At 46.0% G+C, this 19,215-nt stretch overlaps 1 protein-coding gene across 6 annotated transcripts in view; it reads left to right on the top strand.

Annotated features, from left to right (window-relative positions):
* The window catches only part of tdrd1 (tudor domain containing 1), a 76,390-nt gene that overhangs the window by 23,713 nt on the left and 33,462 nt on the right, over window positions 1–19,215 (top strand). For all 6 annotated transcript variants that reach the window (XM_065002379.1, XM_065002376.1, XM_065002375.1 and 3 more), the window contains exons 13-15: window positions 8,250–8,357; window positions 9,127–9,297; window positions 9,604–9,867. In XM_065002379.1, coding sequence (XP_064858451.1) covers window positions 8,250–8,357; window positions 9,127–9,297; window positions 9,604–9,867 — 543 coding nt within the window. The remainder of the gene's footprint in view (window positions 1–8,249; window positions 8,358–9,126; window positions 9,298–9,603; window positions 9,868–19,215) is intronic.

Genomic DNA, 19,215 nt, shown 5'->3' with positions numbered 1-19,215 from the left:
ATTTACAGATGGGCTATGCACAGCATCCAGTTTGCCGAGTAGAATATTTGAAGCTATTTTGTAGATGAGATCGCTCAAGTCGAGGATCGGTAGGATGGTCAGTTTTACGAGGGTATGTATGGTGGCGTGAGTGAAGGAGGCTTTTTTTGCGAAATAGGATGCCGATTCTAGATTTAATTTTGGATTGAAGATGTTTAATATGAGTCTGGAAGGAGAGTTTACAGTCTAGCCAGACACCTAGGTATTTGTTGTTGTCCACATATTCTAATATTCACATATTCAGAACCGTCAGAGTAGTGATGCTAGTCAGGCAGGCGGGTGCGGGCAGCGAACGGTTGAAAAGCATGCATTTGGTTTTACTCTCGTTTAAGAGCAGTTGGAGGCCACGGAAGGAGTGTTGTATGGCATTGAAGCTCGTTTGGAGGTTAGTTAACAGTGTCCAAAGAAGGGCCAGATGTATACAGAATGATGTCGTCTGCGTAGGGGTGGATCAGGGAATCACCCGCAGCAAGAGCAGCATCGTTGATATGTACAGAGAAGAGTCGGCCCGAGAATTGAAGCCTGTGCTACCCCCATGGAGACTGCCAGAGGTCCGGACAACAGGCCCTCCAATTTGACACACTGAACTCTGTCTGAGAAGTAGTTGGTGAACCAGGCGAGGCAGTCATTTGAGAAACCAAGGCTGTTGAGTCCGCCAATAAGAATATGGTGATTGACAGAGTCGAAAGCCTTGGTCAGGTCGATGAAGACTGCTGCACAGTATTGTCTTTTATCGATGGCAGTTATGATATTGTTTAGTACCTTGAGCGTGGCTGAGGTGCACCCGTGACCAGCTCGGAAACCGGATTGCACAGTGGAGAAGGTATGGTGGGATTTGAAATGGTTAACTTTGCTTTCGAAGACTTTAGAAAGGCAGGGCAGGATGGATATAGGTCTGTAGCAGTTTGGGTCTAGAGTGTCTCCCCTTTGAAGAGGGGGATGACCGTGGCACCTTTCCAATCCTTGGGGATCTCAGACGATACGAAAGAGGTTGAACAGGCTGGTAATAAGGGTCGCGACAATGGCGGCGGATAGTTTCAGAAATAGAGGTTGCAGATTGTCTAGCCCAGCTGATTTGTACGGGTCCAGGTTTTGCAGTGCTTTCTGAACATCTGCTATCTGAATTTGGATGAAGGGGAGGCTTGGGCAAGTAGCTGCGGGGGTTGCGGAGCTGTTGGCCGGGGTTGGGTTTGCCAGGAGGAAAGCATGGCCAGCCGTGTAGAGATGCTTATCGATTATCGTGGATTTTTCGGTGGTGACAGTGTTACCTCGCCTCAGTGCAGTGGGCAGCTGGGAGTAGGTGCTCTTATTCTCCATGGACTTATGTCCTTAAACCTTTTGGAGTTACAGTATGCAAATTTCTGCTCCTTTTGGAGCTACAGAATGCAAATTTCTGTTTGAAATTAGCTAGCCTTTGCTTTCCTGACTGACTGCGTGTATTGGTTCCTGACTTCCCTGAAAGTTGCATATTGCGGGGACTATTTGATGCTAGTGCAGAACGCCACAGGTTGTTTTTGTCCTGGTCGAGGGCAGTCAGGTCTGGAGTGAACCAAGGTCTATTTCTGTTCTTAGTTCTACATTATTTGAAAGGGGCATACTTATTTGTTGAGGAAATTACTTGTTAAAGAACGACCAGGCATCCTCGACTGACGGGATGAGGTCAATATCCTTCCAGGATACCCGGGCCAGGCCGATTAGGAAGGCTTGCTCGCAGAAGTGTTTTAGGGAGTGTTTGACCGCGGACCCATAGCGAATGCAGGCATTGAGGCAGTGATAGCTGAGATACCGATTGAAAACAGCAGAGGTGCATTTGGAGGGCAAGTTGGTTAGGATAATATCTGAGGGTGCCTATGTTTACGGATTTAGGGTTGCATCTGGTGGCTCTAGATTTTGCTCGCCTGAAGTAGAGTATATTGTGATAAATTGCAGGCCACACTACTTGCCTAGAGAGTTTTCAGCTGTTCTTTTCGTGGCTGTTTATTTACCACCACAGACAGATTACATTTACATTTAAGTCATTTAGCAGACGCTCTTATCCAGAGCGACTTACAAATTGGTGCATTCACCTTATGACATCCAGTGGAGCAGCCACTTTACAATAAACAGATGCTGGCACTAAGACCGCACTCACAGCTGTATAAGGAAATAAGCAAACAGGAAACCACTCACCCAGAGGCGGTGCTCCTAGTGGCCGGAGACTTTAATGCAGGGAAACTTAAATCCGTTCTACCTAATCTCTATCAACATGTTAAATGTGCAACCAGAGGGAATAAAATTCGATATCACCTGTACTCCACACACAGAAACGTGTCCAAAGCTCTCCCTCGCCCTCCATTTGGTAAATCCGACAACAACTCTATCCTCCCGATTCCTGCTTATGAGCAAAAATGAAAGCAGGTAGCACCAGTGACTCGGTCTATAAAAAAGTGGTCAGGTGATGCAGATGCTAAGCTACAGGACTGTTTTGCTATCACAGACTGGAACATGTTCCGGAATTCTTCCGATGGCATTGAGGATTACACCACATCAGTCACTGGCTTTATCAATAATTGCATCGAGGACGTTGTCCCCACAGTGACTGTACGTACATACCCCAACCAGAAGCCATGGATTACAGGCAACATTCGCACTGAGCTAAAGGGTAGAGCTGCCGCTTTCAAGGTGCGGGACTTTAACACGGAAGTTTACAAGAAATCCTGCTATGTCCTGCGACGAACCATCAAATCGGCAAAGCGTTAATACAGGACTAAGATTGAATCATACTACACCGGCTCTGACGCTCGTCTTATGTGACAGGGCTTGCAAACTATTACAGACTACAAAGGGAAGCACAGCCGTTAGCTGCCCAGTGACCTGAGCCTACCAGACGAGCTAAATCACTTCTATGCTCGCTTCGAGGCAAGCAACACTGAGGCATGCATGAGTGCATCAGCTGTTCCGGACAACTGTGTGATCACGCTCTCCATAGCTGACGTGAGTAAGACCTTTAAACAGGTCAAAATACACAAGCATGCGGGGCCAGACGGATTACCAGGACGTGTGCTCCGGGCATGTGCTGACCCAACTGGCAGGTGTCTTCACTGATATTTTCAACATGTCCCTGATTGAGTCTGTACTACCAACATGTTTCAAGCAGACCACCATAGTCCCTGTGCGCAAGAACACAAAGGCAACCTGCCTAAATGACTACAGACCCGTAGCACTCACGTCCATGGCCATAAAGTGCATTGAAAGGTTGGTAATGGCTCACATCAACACCAATATCCCAGAAACCCTAGACCCACTCCAATTTCATACTGCCCAAACAGATCTACAGATGATGCAATCTCTATTGCACTCCACACTGCCCTTTCCCACCTGAACAAAAGGACTGTGAGAATGCTGTTCATTGACTACAGCTCAGCGTTCAACACCATAGTACCCTCAAAGCTTATCACTAAGCTAAGGATCCTGGGACTAAACACCTCCCTCTGCAACTGGATCCTGGACTTCCTGACGGGCCGCCCCCAGGTGGTGAGGCAACACATCTGCCACGCTGATCCTCAACACTGAAGCTCCACAAGGGTGCGTGCTCAGTACCCTCCTGTACTCCCTGTTCACCCACGACTGCATGGCCAGGCACGACTTCAACACCATCATTAAGTTTGCTGATGACACAACAGTGGTAGGCCTGATCACCGACAACGACGAGACATTGTCTCCCTCAATCTGTGCAATGGCCACTGCTATAGGTTTCAGCAGTTTCAGGCTGCTTACCACCCTCTCCCAAAATAGATCATCCAGGAGGATCCTCTTCATGGGGCTGTCCATATCGGCAGACTGATATGGCTATTTCTTAAATAGACTCCTTCCCCTCCAGGAGATTGCCAAACATGACACACCACCCCCAACAGGTGTTGCTGGGCAGCTTCAATGTGGTGCTCTTATTCGTCTCACTTTGCTTGGCGAGGTAGATTGCTGCTATAACTTGATGACCCTTCACATACCTAACCATTTCCTTGGTTCTCTTGTAGAGTGTATCCATTGTTTTCAGTGCCATGATGTTCTTGAGCAGATTCAATGCATGATCAGCACAGCCAATGGGTGTGATGTGAGGGTAGGACTCCTCCACTTTAGACCAAGCAGCCTTCACGTTCACAGCATTGTCTGTCGCCAGTGCAAATATCTTCTGTGGTCCAAGGTCATTGATTTCCTTCAGCTCATCTGCAATGTAGAAACCGGTGTGTCTGTTATCCCTTGTCTGTGCTCTTGTAGAATACTGGTTGAGGGGTGGAGATGATGTAGTTAATTATTCCTTGCCCACAAACATTTGACCACCCATCAGCTTTCTCTATGATTTGCTTGACCTTCACTTGAACTCTGTTGAACTCCACATCTAGCAAATGAGTAGATAAAGCATGTCTGGTTGGAGTGGTGTATGCGTAGAACATGTGTAGGCGAAGAACATTCAGAAATCCCTTCCAATACACATTGCCTGTGAGCGTCAGCGGTGAACCAGTTGCATACACAGCTCGAGCAAGACATTCATCAGATTTCTCTGACTACGTTCCTCCATTGATTAAAAAAACTTCTGATTCCAGGAGGACCATAAGCTGTTGCTATCGATGAGGTGTCTGATTCATCATTTTCACCTCAAATGGAAGTAGAGGGACTTTTGTCAGAGGTTGCTTGTTGTGAGTGCCGAGGGAACTTTTGCCACTTGGTCAGATGATTCTGCATCTTTGTTGCATTCTTCACATAGGATTTGGCACAGTGTTTGCAAATGTACGCAGCTTTTCCTTCTACATTAGCTGCAGTGAACTGTCTCCACATCCGATAGTGCCCGTGGCATTTTAGGTACAGGTTCAGGTACAGGATGGCAACAACAACTGCCCGAGTTAGACCAGGAATGCACAATCCCTCCATCAGTGCGCAGACTGTCCGCAATCGTCTGAAAGGGGCTGGACTGAGGGCTTGTAGGCCTATTGTAAGGCAGGTCCTCACCAGACATCACCGGCAACAACGTTGCCTATGGACACAAACCCATCGTCGCTGGACCAGACAGGATTGACAAAGTGCTATTCACTAACGAGTCGTGGTTTTATGTGATGGTCAGATTTGCATTTATCGTCGAAGGAATGAGCGTTACACCGAGGCCTCTACTCTGGAGCGGAATCGATTTTGAGCTGGAGGGTCCGTCATGGTCGGGCAGTGTTTCACAGCATCATCGGACTGCGCTTGTCATTGCAAGCAATCTCAACACTGTGCGTTACAGGAAAGACATCCTCCTCCCTCATGTGGTACCCTTCCTGCAGGCTCATCCTGACATGACCCTCCAGCTTGACAATGCCACCAGCCATGCTGTTCGTTCTGTGCGTGATTTCCTGCAAGATCGGAATCTCAGTGTTCTGCCATGGCCAGTGAAGAGGCCGGATCTCAATCCCATTGAGCACGTCTGGGACCTGCTGGATTCGAGGGCTAGGGCCATTCCCCCATTCCCCCCACCCCCCCCCCGGAAATGGCTGGGAACTAGCAGGTGCCTTGGTGGAAGAGTGGGGTAACATCTCACAGCAAGAACTGGCAAATCTGGTGCAGTCCATGAGATGCACTGCAGTGCTTAGTGTCTGGTGTGGCCACCAGCTGCGTTGACTGACTTTTGATTTTGACCCCCTTTGTTCAGGGACACATTATTCTGCTAGTCACATGTCTGTGTGAACTTGTTCAGTTTGTCTGTTGTTGAATCTTATGTTCATACAAATATTTACACATGTTAAGTTTGCTGAAATTAACGCAGTTGACAGTGAGATTATTTACCCACCCAGTATTTTAATCAAAACTTACCAGAAAGCATGTAGTCCTTGGCTCAGACAGTGTAGTAGTGTGGGCTCAATAGCGTCTCATTAGTGTGCAAAATCTTGGGAATCAGCTGTACATGTGATGGAAGAATGCACTGTGCATGCAGAGGGTTGCAATTCCATTGAATAGGGGATAGTTTTAACCAAATAATGCCACAAGACCTAGAATTGCAATGTGTATCCCTCAAAAAAAGGTTCGCTGTTAGAACTTTAAATTTTTTTTTTTAAATTAAGTAAAATTCCACATTCCAGGGCTTAACTTCCCATAGAACATTTCTGTAAAGTTTCCAACCCTTTTGCAACTAGTGATGCACCGATATTATATTTTTTGCCGGTAACAATATCTGATATTTTCCTTACCAAAAAAAACTATACCGATATTTAACATTTTTGCTGCTGTTTTAAGCATTCTAGTACAGTTAACTATTTAACACACACACATGGATGCAGCGGTCTAAGGCACTGCATCTCCAATGCGTCACTACCGTCCCTGGGTCGAATCTAGGCTGTATCACATCCGGCCGTGATTGGGAGTCCCATAGGGCGGTGCACAATTGGCCCTGTGTCGTCCGGGTTTGACCGGGGTAGCCGTCATTGTAAATAAGAACTTGTTCTTAACTGACTTGTCTAGTTAAAGGTTAGACACACCGCACAGACCAAAGAGTTATTTTGGGGGGATTTACTTATGTCCCCATTACCAGTAAAACATCATCAAAACCTATTAATTTCACTCACTTGCGGTGCTGTTTCGCTGTTAGTTTGTTCAGTCGTTTCATTCTCAACCAGGATTTCTAGAAAACACCGTTTGGGTCTTTGCCTGTTGAAAAATATACAATATAAGCTTGTTGACCAATTAGGACCTGAATATGACTGCATGTCACATAATTTAACACATTCATACATGTTTTATGTAGTTACTACACAGATTATTCTATCACTCGTATTTCATGTCACAACGATTCATCAATACGTATGCTATGATGCTGGTAAAGTTGTCTCGCGCACCTACAATGCTGGTCAAAGATAGCTAGTTTATGGATGCAAACAATGTTTTTCCCCAAAAACGTAGCAAAATGACATCTAGGTGTCATCTCAAATAACCCTAATTTATAAGACAGTTCTTATTTGATTAATGGTGGTCGGACCCATCTGTAAAGCTAGCCACAGTATTGAACTTTGCGGTTAGCCTTCAAAATAAAAGTTTGCATAATTCTACTATTTGTATTCATTTGCATCACTGTCAATGGAAATTTTATTTTGAAGGCAACCCGTAAATTCCACTATTGTGCCTAATCCTTATTGTGCCTTGCTTCACATCGCCGTCCGGTCGAGCCTCACGAGCCAGATGAAGTTAGCTGGCTACTTGTAACGTTAGCTTTGGGCAACAGGGTTAAGTTGCTGGCTAGTTATTTATTTTCATGAACTGAAGTTCAATTTCAATAGGTGAACAACAAGTGGCAACCTTGCTAATACTTACTCACAAGGATTCCTAAATCATTGCTAAGAATAATGAAAATGACTGCAGTTTCTACTGGTCATTGTTTTCAGGCTGGTTGTATTGGTGTTAGTTAGGTACCAAGCTGAAGCTAGCTACCCCAGAAGTTGCGGTCGAAACAAATGATGCTTTATTACAAACGCGGTATTGTAAACAGGTTGTTCGTGGCCGGGGTTTGCTTGTTTGCAGACTTTTTTTGTACAGCTTTGACAGTGCTACTGTATCTTTTTTTGACACGCAAAGAAACGGGATTCCATAGTATGTATGTCGTGAAACTAATAGCAGTGACACTATTGCTGTGTGACTCCGGTAGGGTAACATCTGAAAAATAGGGCACTTGGTAGTGTGTAACGGTGCTCGACCAGTGGGCGAAAGCCTATATTACCCACGACAGAGAACGGTTGATTGTCAAGGGCAATGAATCCCATTATCTTGGCTTTAATGGATTTCACCTTTGAGTTGTCTCGCTGAAATTGTCTTACTCTTACAAATGACTGCTCAACCTTTTGACTGCTCGATCCACACAGCAGACATTGTGGTTTAGGTTCGGGAATGCTGTGTTGCACGTGTAGCGCAAAATTTTACGTGGCGTCATGTACCTACGTCATATAGGTATGCACGGGAGCTTTGACGTCGGTTTTTAAAATTGCCGTTAAACTAGACATCAGGCCGATACTGATTTTTGGCGTTTTTAGCTATTATCGTCCGATTCCGATATGTTCACGGATATATCATGTATCCCTGTTTGCAACCCTAGGAGGTACTGATAAAAACGTTTTTTAAATGTTTTGCTTTAATGTGCCCTAGTGAATTGAATGTAATCCTGTGGAGGTGATTCATTCTCTTGCATCATGGGTGCTGAGTGTTGTATGTCTGTACAGGTGTGATCCAGGAGCTGCATCTGAAACTGAGAGACCACTGCTCTCAGGCCCCAGCCAGCCAAAACTTCAGACCTGCCCCTGGCACAGTGTGCTGCTCCCTATTCTATGGTAAGGACACTCTCTCTAATTCTGTGTCAGGCTAGAGTACTCACATTCACTCAGGGTACATACACGGTCAGATAAAGGACACATGAGCTCTCTCCTTTGATCTTAATCTTTACCTGGTTGAGGAAATTTGTGGAGCATTGCCAGCCAATGATCTCATCGCGGTTGGTAGTGATCTTGTGGTGGCATATTTCTGCATAACAAATGGGGAGAGTTCCAAACTTCACACACCAGTCAAAGTTCTACTTAAACTACATATTTAATAATAAGACCTTTGCAATAGCCTTTTTGACTTTCAATGATGCGCTATCTCTAATGAACCATTGAAAGTACTAACAGAAAAGTACAAATATCTTTTATAGCCAAGATACACCCTTCTCAACTTACATGACGAACCGCAGATCTTAGGAACAGTTCACAAAGGTTCATATTTGTATGAAAGATATCTATAAAACATAGCAGACATTTACTGTTGTGTCAACAGTTCTCATTGTAAAGACCAGTGTCTGGCCCTCCTACTCCAAACTGGAGCCCTCTCTCCCTGGTACGGCATAGAACAGAACCATTAGCTCATGTTCTCTGGAATGCTCTTTTGATTTTATCACCCAAAGACATCGTAAATCTCCTCTGTCAGTGTTATCTCAGAGGCCAATCCTCAGTAGAACACACAAACAATAGTTAACAGAATATTCTGTTCTGTCGAATAAAACAAGCATTATAATGCAATCTTGCAATTTTCTATGACAATCTCTCTCCGTGTGTACCTTCCCAGAGGACAACCAGTGGTACAGGGCCAAAGTGCTGGCCTACTCATCTGAAGAGAAGGTGTGTGTAGGCTACATTGACTTTGGCAACTCCGAGGAGGTGGAGCTGAGTCGCCTGTGTTCCATCAGCTCTGAACTCCTAGCCCTGCCAATGCAGGCCATCCCTTGTGCCCTGGCAGGTATGACCTATTACATGTTCAATTCAATGTATTGATTCATCTGGAATTTCTGCTTTTCTGGCGACATCTATTCATGTGTCATTCCATTTGTCCAAGGTGTCAATAACAACCTTATAGCAATAAAGAAATGTATTGCCATTTCATGCCTTTTTGATTCCTTCCTTTTCGTCTCAAACTCAAAGGAATCTCTAGTGCATTAAATTGTGTTTTAGGGATAGTGGTGGTGTTAACCTGATCACTTACAAACTCATCACATAATAACAATTATTGCCTGTTACACACACAATCCCACCCCTCCCCCTATAGGAGTGCGTCCCACAGCAGAGGTCTGGTCAGAAGAGACTGTGCTTATGCTCAGGCGGATGGTGTGCAACCGATTCCTGCGGGTAGAGATCCTGGGCGAGCGGGAGGGTATGGCGCTGGTGGCCATGATCGACGAGGCCAGCGACCCCCAGGGCAATGTGGCTGAGATGCTGGTCGCCACAGGTTATGCCTTGCCTTCCAACCATCAGGACGAAGAGCCCACCACGAAGGGGCAGGCGGAAGGAGCCTGGACAGAATCATCTCATGGTAACTAGAAGTCAGACCTGCCAACCTGTACGGCAGTGTTTCTGCTGTACTCATTTAGCATTAAAGTCATCAATATGGTGCTAACTAGTAACAAGATCATGTGGGGTAAATGCATGGGCAACCTCATGCTTGATCCTTCTTTATTTAGCAACAATATATTTCACCCTCTTCATTCAGTTAATTGAAATTCAGTCATGAAGTCACATGTACAATTATCAACTTCGATCTCATTTATTTAGTGAGGAGAAAGAGACATTTGCGCCAGGGTACAAACGCCCAATGGTGAATTTGATATTTATTTAGCTGTCGCGAAAGATTTATCTTGTCTTCCTGAGTTCCACATGAAACATGACATAATACAGAATATTAATAGACTAGAACAGCTCAAGGACAGAACTACATCAATTTAAAATAGGCACACGTAGCCTCCTTATTAAAACATACACACAATCTAACTAGGTCAAATTGGGGAGAGGTGTTGCTTTATCTGTTTTTTGAAACCAGGTTTGCTGTTTATTTAATCAAAATGAAATGGAATGAAGTTCCATGCAATAAGGGCTCTATATAATACTGTATGCTTTCTTGAATTTGTTCAGGATTTGTGGACTATGAAAAGACCCCTGGTGGCATGTCTGGTGGGATAAGTGTGCGTGTCAGAGCTGTGTGTAAATTGACTGCAAACAATTTGGGATTTTCAACGCATTCATGTTTCTTATAGAAAGAAGTGATGCAGTCAGTCTTTCTTCAACTCTTAGCCAAGAGAGACTGACATGCATAGTATTTATATTAGCCCTCTGATTACAATGAAGAGCAAGACATGCCGCTCTGTTCTGGGCCAGCTGCAGCTTAACTAGGGCTTTACTTGCAGCACTCGACCACATGACTAGACAATAATCGAAATGAGACAAAACTAAAGCCTGTACGACTTGCTTTTTGGAGTGTGGTGTCAAAAAAGCAAAGCAATCTCTTTTATTACGGACCGACCTCTCCACATCTTTAGAACCATTGAATCGATATGTTTTGACCATGAGTTTACAATCTAAGGTAACACCAAGTAATTTAGTCTCCTCAACCTGTTCAACAGCCACACCATTCGTTACCAGATTCAACTGAGGTCTAGAATCTAGGAAATGTTTTGTATTGGCCCCTAAAAGTGGTAGTAGTGGCCCATTGGGACAATTGGGTAATATTTGGTTGATCAAATAAGATTGAATTTCCAATGTGTCATCACTATGCTTTCAACCATCTAAAAGCACAACCAAATCCCAATGGAAAAACCATGTCTGGTTTAGTCGTCACCTAAATGTGTTATCACTCATTCAACTATTTAAATGCATAACAAAGTCAAAATTGTGAAACAGAGCCTAACTCCGCCATGGCTCGTTGGTCAAAGCCTATGGGGAAATAAATGTTTTTTTTTTAGGGGTTTTGGATCAATGCTGAAAATAAGGACTATGGTAAACACAGGCCTCTCATACAGTGCATTTGGAAAGTATTCAGGCCCCTTGACATTTTCCACATTTGTTAAGTTCCAGCCTTATTCTAAATTGTATTAAATTGTTTGTTTTAAATCGACACACAATACCCCATAATGACAAAGCAAAAAACTGAATTTAAGAGATGTTTGCAAATGTATAAAAAAATAACTGAAATTTCACATTTAAAATAAAATTGTATTTGTCACTAGGGCCGAATACAACAGGTGAAATCCTTACTTTACAAGGCCATAACCAAGAATGCAGTTCAAGAAATGGAGTTAAGAAAATATTTACAAAATAAACTAAGTATAAAATAAAAAGTAACACACAATAAAATAACAATAAGGGTGTAACGGCGTTCGTCTGTTGAAAGAAGAGAGTCGGACCGAAATGCAGCGTGTAGGTTACTCATGTGCTTTAATAAAGGAAATAGCGATACATGAAATAACTGAGATACAAAACAACAGACGGAACGTGAAACTATACAGCCTATCTGGTGAATACACAAAGACAGGACAATCACCCACGAAATACAACGCGAACTCAAGCTACCTAAATACGGTTCCCAATCAGAGACAAAGAGAAGCACCTGACTCTCATTGAGAACCGCCTCAGGCAGCCAAACCTATACCACACCCCTAATCAGCCGCAATCCCAAATAATACAAACTCCAATACGAAACACAACATATATACCCATGTCACACCCTGGCCTACCCAAACTATACCAAAAACACAAAATATAATGACCAAGGCGTGACAGAACCCCCCCCCCCCTAAGGTGCGGACTCCGGGACGCACCTCAAGAGCATAGGGAGGGTCCGGGTGGGCGTCTGTCCATGGTGGCGGTTCTGGCTCGGGACGTGGACCCCACTCCATGAATGTCCTAGTTCCTCCCCTTCGCGTCCTGGGATAATCCACCTTCTCCGCCGACCATGGCCTAATAGTCCTCACCCTGATCCCCACATAACTGAGGGGCAGCTCGGGACCGAGGGGCAGCTCGGGACCGAGGGGCAGCTCGGGACCGAGGGGCAGCCCGGGACCGAGGGGCAGCCCGGGACCGAGGGGCAGCCCGGGACCGAGGGGCAGCCCGGGGACCGAGGGGCAGCCCGGGACCGAGGGGCGTCTCGGGACAGAGGGGCGTCTCGGGACAGAGGGGCGTCTCGGGACAGAGGGGCGTCTCGGGACAGAGGGGAAGCCCGGTACTGAGAGGACGCCCAGTACTGAGAGGACGCCCAGTACTGAGATGAAGCTCAGACAGGTAGTCTGCTCCGGTAAATCCTGGCTGGCTGGCGGAACTGGAAGATTCCGGTTGACCAGCAGATCTGGAAGATTCTGGTTGTCTGGCAGATCTGGAAGAGACTGGTTGTCTGGCGGATCTGGAAGAGACTGGTTGTCTGGCGGATCTGGAAGAGACTGGTTGTCTGGCGGATCTGGAAGAGACTGGTTGTCTGGCGGATCTGGAAGAGACTGGTTGTCTGGCGGATCTGGAAGAGACTGGTTGTCTGGCGGATCTGGAAGAGACTGGTTGTCTGGCGGATCTGGAAGAGACTGGTTGTCTGGCGGATCTGGAAGAGACTGGTTCTGGAAGAGACTGGTTGTCTGGCGGATCTGGAAGAGACTGGTTGTCTGGCGGATCTGGAAGAGACTGGTTGTCTGGCGGATCTGGAAGAGACTGGTTGTCTGGCGGATCTGGAAGAGACTGGTTGTCTGGCACTCCTGGCAGACTGGCGGCGCTGGGCAGACTGGCGGCGCTGGGCAGACTGGGAGCACTGGCGGCGCTGGGCAGACGGGGAGCACTGGCGGCGCTGGGCAGACGGGAGCACTGGCGGCGCTGGGCAGACTGGGGCGGCGCTGGGCAGACTGGCGGCGCTGGGGCGCTGGGCAGCTGGGAGCTGGGCAGACGGGGAGCACTGGCGGCGCTGGGCAGACGGGGAGCACTGGCGGCGCTGGGCAGACTGGGAGCACTGGCGGCGCTGGGCAGACTTGGAGCACTGGCGGCGCTGGGCAGACTGGGAGCACTGGCGGCGCTGGGCAGACTGGGAGCACTGGCGGCGCTGGGCAGACTGGGAGCACTGGCGGCGCTGGGCAGACTGGCAGCTCTGGCTGCTTCATGCAGACTGACAGCACTTGGCAGACTGACAGATCTCTGCAGACTGGCAGCTCAGGCTGCTCCGAACAGGCAGGAGGCTCCGGCAGCGCAGGAGAGGAGACAGGCTCTGGCTGCGCTGAACAGGCGGGAGACTCCGACAGCGTAGGAGGGAAGGAAGGCTCTGACTGTGATGAACAGGCGAGGCGCACTGAAGGCCTGGTGCGTGGTGCTGGAACTGGTGGTATTGGATTGAGGACACGCACAGGAAGCCTGGTGCGGGGAGCTGCTACCGGAGGACTGGAGTGTGGAGGTGGCACAGGATGGGCTAGACAGTGAAGGCGTACAGGAGATCTTGAGAGCAGTGTGGGCACAGGACGTGCAAGGCTAGGGATGTGCACAGGAGGCCTGGTGTGTGAGGCTGGCACCAACTTCACCAGCTGACTAACACGCACCTCAGGTTGAGTATAGAGCGCTAACTCAGGTGCTATCAAATCCCCGACACGATCCGTCGGGCGAATATTGTATCTATAGCACCAAGCTAGCAACTCCCTCATTACTCTCCACTCCACTTTCCCCATTAACTCCTTCACAGTCTCTGCTTCGCTCACCTCGAACACAGGCTCTGGTCTCCTCCTTGGCTCCTCACGATAAACAAGGAGAGTTGGCTCAGGTCTATCTCCTGACTCAGCCATACTCTCCTGAGCCCCCCAATACATTTTTTGGGGTGACTTTCGGGTTTCGCTCTGCACCGCCGTGTTCTCCTTTTCGACTCCATACGTCTATAGCCCTCTTCGCATTGCTGCAGCGAATCCCAGGCAGGCTCCTGCACTCTCTCTGGATCGGCCGCCCACCTGTCGATTTCTTCCCACGTCGTATACTCCATGCCATTGATATCCATAACGTCCTCTCTTCGCTTCTCCTGCTGCCTGTTAACACGCTGCTCGGTCCGTGAGAGGTGGGTGATTCTGTAACGGCGTTCGTCTGTTGAAAGAAGAGAGTCGGACCGAAATGCAGCGTGTAGGTTACTCATGTGCTTTAATAAAGGAAATAGCGATACATGAAATAACTGTGAGATACAAAACAACAGACGGAACGTGAAACTATACAGCCTATCTGGTGAATACACAAAGACAGGACAATCACCCACGAAATACAACGCGAACTCAAGCTACCTAAATACGGTTCCCAATCAGAGACAAAGAGAAGCACCTGACTCTCATTGAGAACCGCCTCAGGCAGCCAAACCTATACCACACCCCTAATCAGCCGCAATCCCAAATAATACAAACCCCAATACGAAACACAACATATATACCCATGTCACACCCTGGCCTACCCAAACTATACCAAAAACACAAAATATAATGACCAAGCCGTGACAAAGGGGCTATATACAGGGGTTACCGTTAGTCAATGTCTGGGGGTACAGGTTAGTTGAGGTAATTTGTACATGTAGGTAGGAGTAAAGTGACTATGCATAGATAATAAACAGCAAGTAGCAGCAGTGTAAAAACAAGGGGTGGTGGGGTGGTCAATGTAAATAGTCCTGGTGCCCATTTGATTAGTTGTTCAGCAGTCTTATGGCTTTTGGGTAGAAGCTGTTAAGGAGCATTTTGGTCCTAGACTTGATGCTCCGGTACCGCTTGCCGTGCGGTAAGAGAACAGTCTATGACTTGGGTGACTGGAGTCTTTGACAATTTTTTTGGGACCTTCCTCTGACACTGCCTAGTATATAGGTCCTGGAAGGCAGGAAGCTTGTCCGCAGTGATGTACTGGGTCATACGTACTACCCTCTGTAGAGCCTTACGGTCAGATACCGAGCAGTTGCCATACCAGACGGTGATGCAACCAGTCAAGATGCTCTCGAGTGTGCAGCTGTAGAACTTGTTGAGGATCTGGGGACCCCATGAAGGGGAAAATATATTGTTGTGCCCTCTTCACAACTGTCTTAGTGTGTTTTGACCATGATAGTTTGTTGGTGACATGGATCACAAGGAACTTTACTCTCGACCAGCTCCACTTCAGCCCTGTCGATGTTAATGGGAGCCTTTTCGGCTCTCCTTTTCCTATAGTTCATGATCAGCTCCTTTGTCTTGCTCACATTGAGGGGAAGATCGTTGTCCTTGCACCACACTGCCAGGTCTCTGACCTCCTCCCTAAAGGCTGTCTCATTGTTGTCGGTGATCAGTCCTACCACTGTTGTGTCGTCAGCAAACTTAATGATGGTGTTTGAGTCGTGTATGGCCACGCAGTCATGGGTGAACAGTGAGTACAGGAGGAGACTAAGCACGCACCCCTGAGGGGCCTCAGTGTTGAGTATCAGCATAGCAGATGTGTTGTTGCCTACCCTTACCACCTGGGGGTGGCCCGTCAGGATGTCAAGGATGCACTTATTGATGAACCCGGTGACTGAGGTGGTATACTCCTCAATGCCATTGGATGAATCCCGGGACATATTCCAGTCTGCTAGCAAAACAGTCCTGTAGCATCCGCGTCATCTGATTACTTCCGTATTGAGCGATTCACTCTTAACTCCTGCGTTAGTTTTTGCTTGTAACCAGGAATCAGGAGGATAGATTTATGGTCAGATTAGCCAAATGGAGGGGGCGAGGGATAGCTTTGCGTGTGTGTGTGGAGTACAGGTGATCTAGAGTTTTTATTTATTAATATTTTCTCTCTCTGGTTGCAGATGTGACATGTTTGTAGAATGAGGTAAAACGAATTTAAGTTTCCCTGCATTAAAAGTCCCCGGCCACTAGGAGCGCAGCTTCTGGATTAGCATATTCTTGTTTGCGTATGGCCTTATACAGCTCATTGAGTGCGGTCTTATTGTTCGCATAGATGAGAACTTTCTTGGTAGATAGTGTGGCCTACAGCTTATCATGAGTTACTCTACCTCATATTAAATACATCTTTAATATTAGACATCATGCTCCAGCTGTTATTGACACAAGCCACACCCCTTGTCTTTACAGACGTAGCTGCTATGTCCTGCCAATGCACGGAAAACCCAGCAAGCTCTATATTATCTGCGTCTTCGTTCAACCACGACTCTGAAACGTAAGATATTACAGTTTTTAATGTCCCTTTGATAGGATAGTCTTAATCGTAGATCGTCAAGTTTATTTTCCAAAGATTGCACGTTGGCCAATAGTACTGATGGTAGTTTACACACTCGCCTCCGAATTCTCACGAAGCACCCTGACCTACGCCCCCGTTTTCTCCTTCTTTACTTCTTGCGAATGACAGGGATTTGAGCCCTGTCTTGAGAAAGCCATATATTCTTTGCGTCGGACTCATTAAACAAAAAAATCTTTGTCCAGTTCAAGGTGAGTAATCGCTGTTCTGATGTCCAGAAGCTCTTTTTGGCCAAAATAGACGGTAGCAGCAACATCATGTACAAAATTAGTTAAAAAATTCGAAAAATAAACAAAATAGCACATTTTGTTAGGAGCCCGTAAAAAGGCAGCCACCCATCAAGCTCCGTTCTTCCCCACATTTACATAAGTATTCAGACGATTAACCCAGTTTCTCCCATTCTTCTCTGCAGATCCTCTCAAGCTCTGTCAGGTTGGATGGTGAGTGTCGCTGCACAGCTTTTTTCAGGTCTCTCCAGAGATGTTCAATCGGATTCAAGTCAGGGCTATGGCTGGGCCACTCAAGGACATTCAGAGACTTGTCCCGAAGCCACTCCTGCATTGTCTTGGCTCTGTGCTTTGGGTCTTTGTCGTGTTGGAAGGTGACAGGAATCAGGAGGATAGAGTTATTGTTAGATTTGCCAAATGGAGGGTTAAGGATAGTTTTGTATCTCTGTGGAGTAAAGGTGATCTAGAGTTTATTTCGCCTCTAGTTGCACAGGTAACATGCTGGTAGCATTGAGGTAAGACTCATTTCAGTATCCCTGCATAAAAATCACCGGCCACTAGGAGCGCCGCCTCTGGATGAGCCTTTTCTTGTTTGCATATGGCTCTATACAGCTTGTTGAGTGTTGTATTAATGCCAGCATTGGTTTGTAAATAGTAAGGTCTATAGCTAATCATAAGGTATTTGAACTCTGGCGAGCAGAACCTTGACTTCCTTATTAGAGGTTGCGCACCAGCTGTTCATTTCTCTGGGATATGTGGGACGCTAGCGTCCCACCTCGACAACAGCCAGTGAAATTGCAGGGCGCCAAATTCAAAACAGAAATTCCATAATTAAAATTCCTCAAACATACAAGTATTTTACACCATTTTAAAGATAAACTTCTTGTAAATCCAGCCACAGTGTCCGATTTCAAGTCGGCTTTACGGCATTTTCCAGCCAAGGAGAGCCCTCACAAAAGTCAAAAATAGCGATTAAATTAATCACTAACCGTTGATCTTCATCTGATGGCACTCCCAGGACTTCATGTTACACAATAAATGTGTTTTGTTCGATAAAGTTCATCTTTATGTCCAAAAACCTCATTTGAAATTGGCGTGTTATGTTCAGAAATGCATTGTCTTAAAACAAACATCCGGTGAAAGTGCAGAGAGCCACATCAAATTACAGAAATACTCATAATAAACATTGATCTAAGATACAAGTGTTATACATACGATTAAAGATAAACTTCTCCTTAATGCAACCACTGTGTCAGATTTCAAAAAGGCGGCAAAAGCACACCATGCTATTATGTTAGGTCAGCGCCTAGCCACAGAAGACCATTCAGCCATTTTCCAACCAAGGAGAGGTGTCACAAAAGTCAGAAATAGCATTCAAATTAATCACTTACCTTTGCTGTTCATCTGATGGCACTCCCAGGTCTCAATGTTAGACGATAAAGTTCATCTTTATGTCCAAATACCTCCTTTTTGTTTGCGTGTTTAGTCCAGTAATCCAAATGCACAAGGCTCGGGCACTAAGTCCAGACGAAAAGTCAAAAAAGTTCCATTACAGTTTGTAGAAACATGTCAAACGATGTATAGAATCAATCTTTAGGATGTTTTTATCATAAATCTTCGATAATATTCCAACCGGACAATTCCTTTGTCATTAGAAATGAAAGGGAACGGAGCTCGCGCTCACGGCCGTGCGCGATCAACAACTCAAGGCTTTCAGCCAGACCACTGGTTGAAACAGCTCTTATTCGCTCCCCTTTCACAGGAGAAGCCTGAAACAACATTCTAAAGACTGTTGACATCTAGTGGAAGCCGTAGGAAGTGCAATCTGACCCCATTTCCCACTTCCTGGTTGGATTTTTCTCAGGTTTCCGCCTGCCATATGAGTTATGTTATAGTCAGACATCATTCAAACAGCTTTAGAAACTTTTGTGTTTTCTATCCAAATATACTAATAATATGCATATCCTAGCATCTGGGCCTGAGGAGCAGGCAGTTTACTCTGGGCACGCTTTTCATCCGGACGTGAAAAGAATTTAACCTCTAACTCCCCATCCCAGGTCCGGGAGCGTAATCGGACATAAATATTCCTAGAAAATATTCCTATTCATGAAAATCACAAGTGAAATATATTGAGACAAAGCTTAGCCTTTTGTTAATCACCCTGTCATCTCAGATTTTCAAAATATGCTTTACAGCCAAAGCTAGACAGGCATTTGTGTAAGTTTATCGATAGCCTAGCATAGCATTTTGTCCAGCTAGCAGCAGGTAACTTGGTCACGGAAATCAGAAAAGCAATCAAATTAAATCGTTTACCTTTGATGAGCTTCGGATGTTTTCACTCACGAGACTCCCAGTTAGAAAGCAAATGTTCCTTTTTTTCCCAAAATATTATTTTTGTAGGCGAAATAGCTCCG

Source organism: Oncorhynchus nerka, linkage group LG16 (genome assembly GCF_034236695.1).
Source record: "Oncorhynchus nerka isolate Pitt River linkage group LG16, Oner_Uvic_2.0, whole genome shotgun sequence".
NCBI lineage: Eukaryota > Metazoa > Chordata > Actinopteri > Salmoniformes > Salmonidae > Oncorhynchus > Oncorhynchus nerka.
This window is presented reverse-complemented; position numbering and strand designations above follow the sequence as displayed.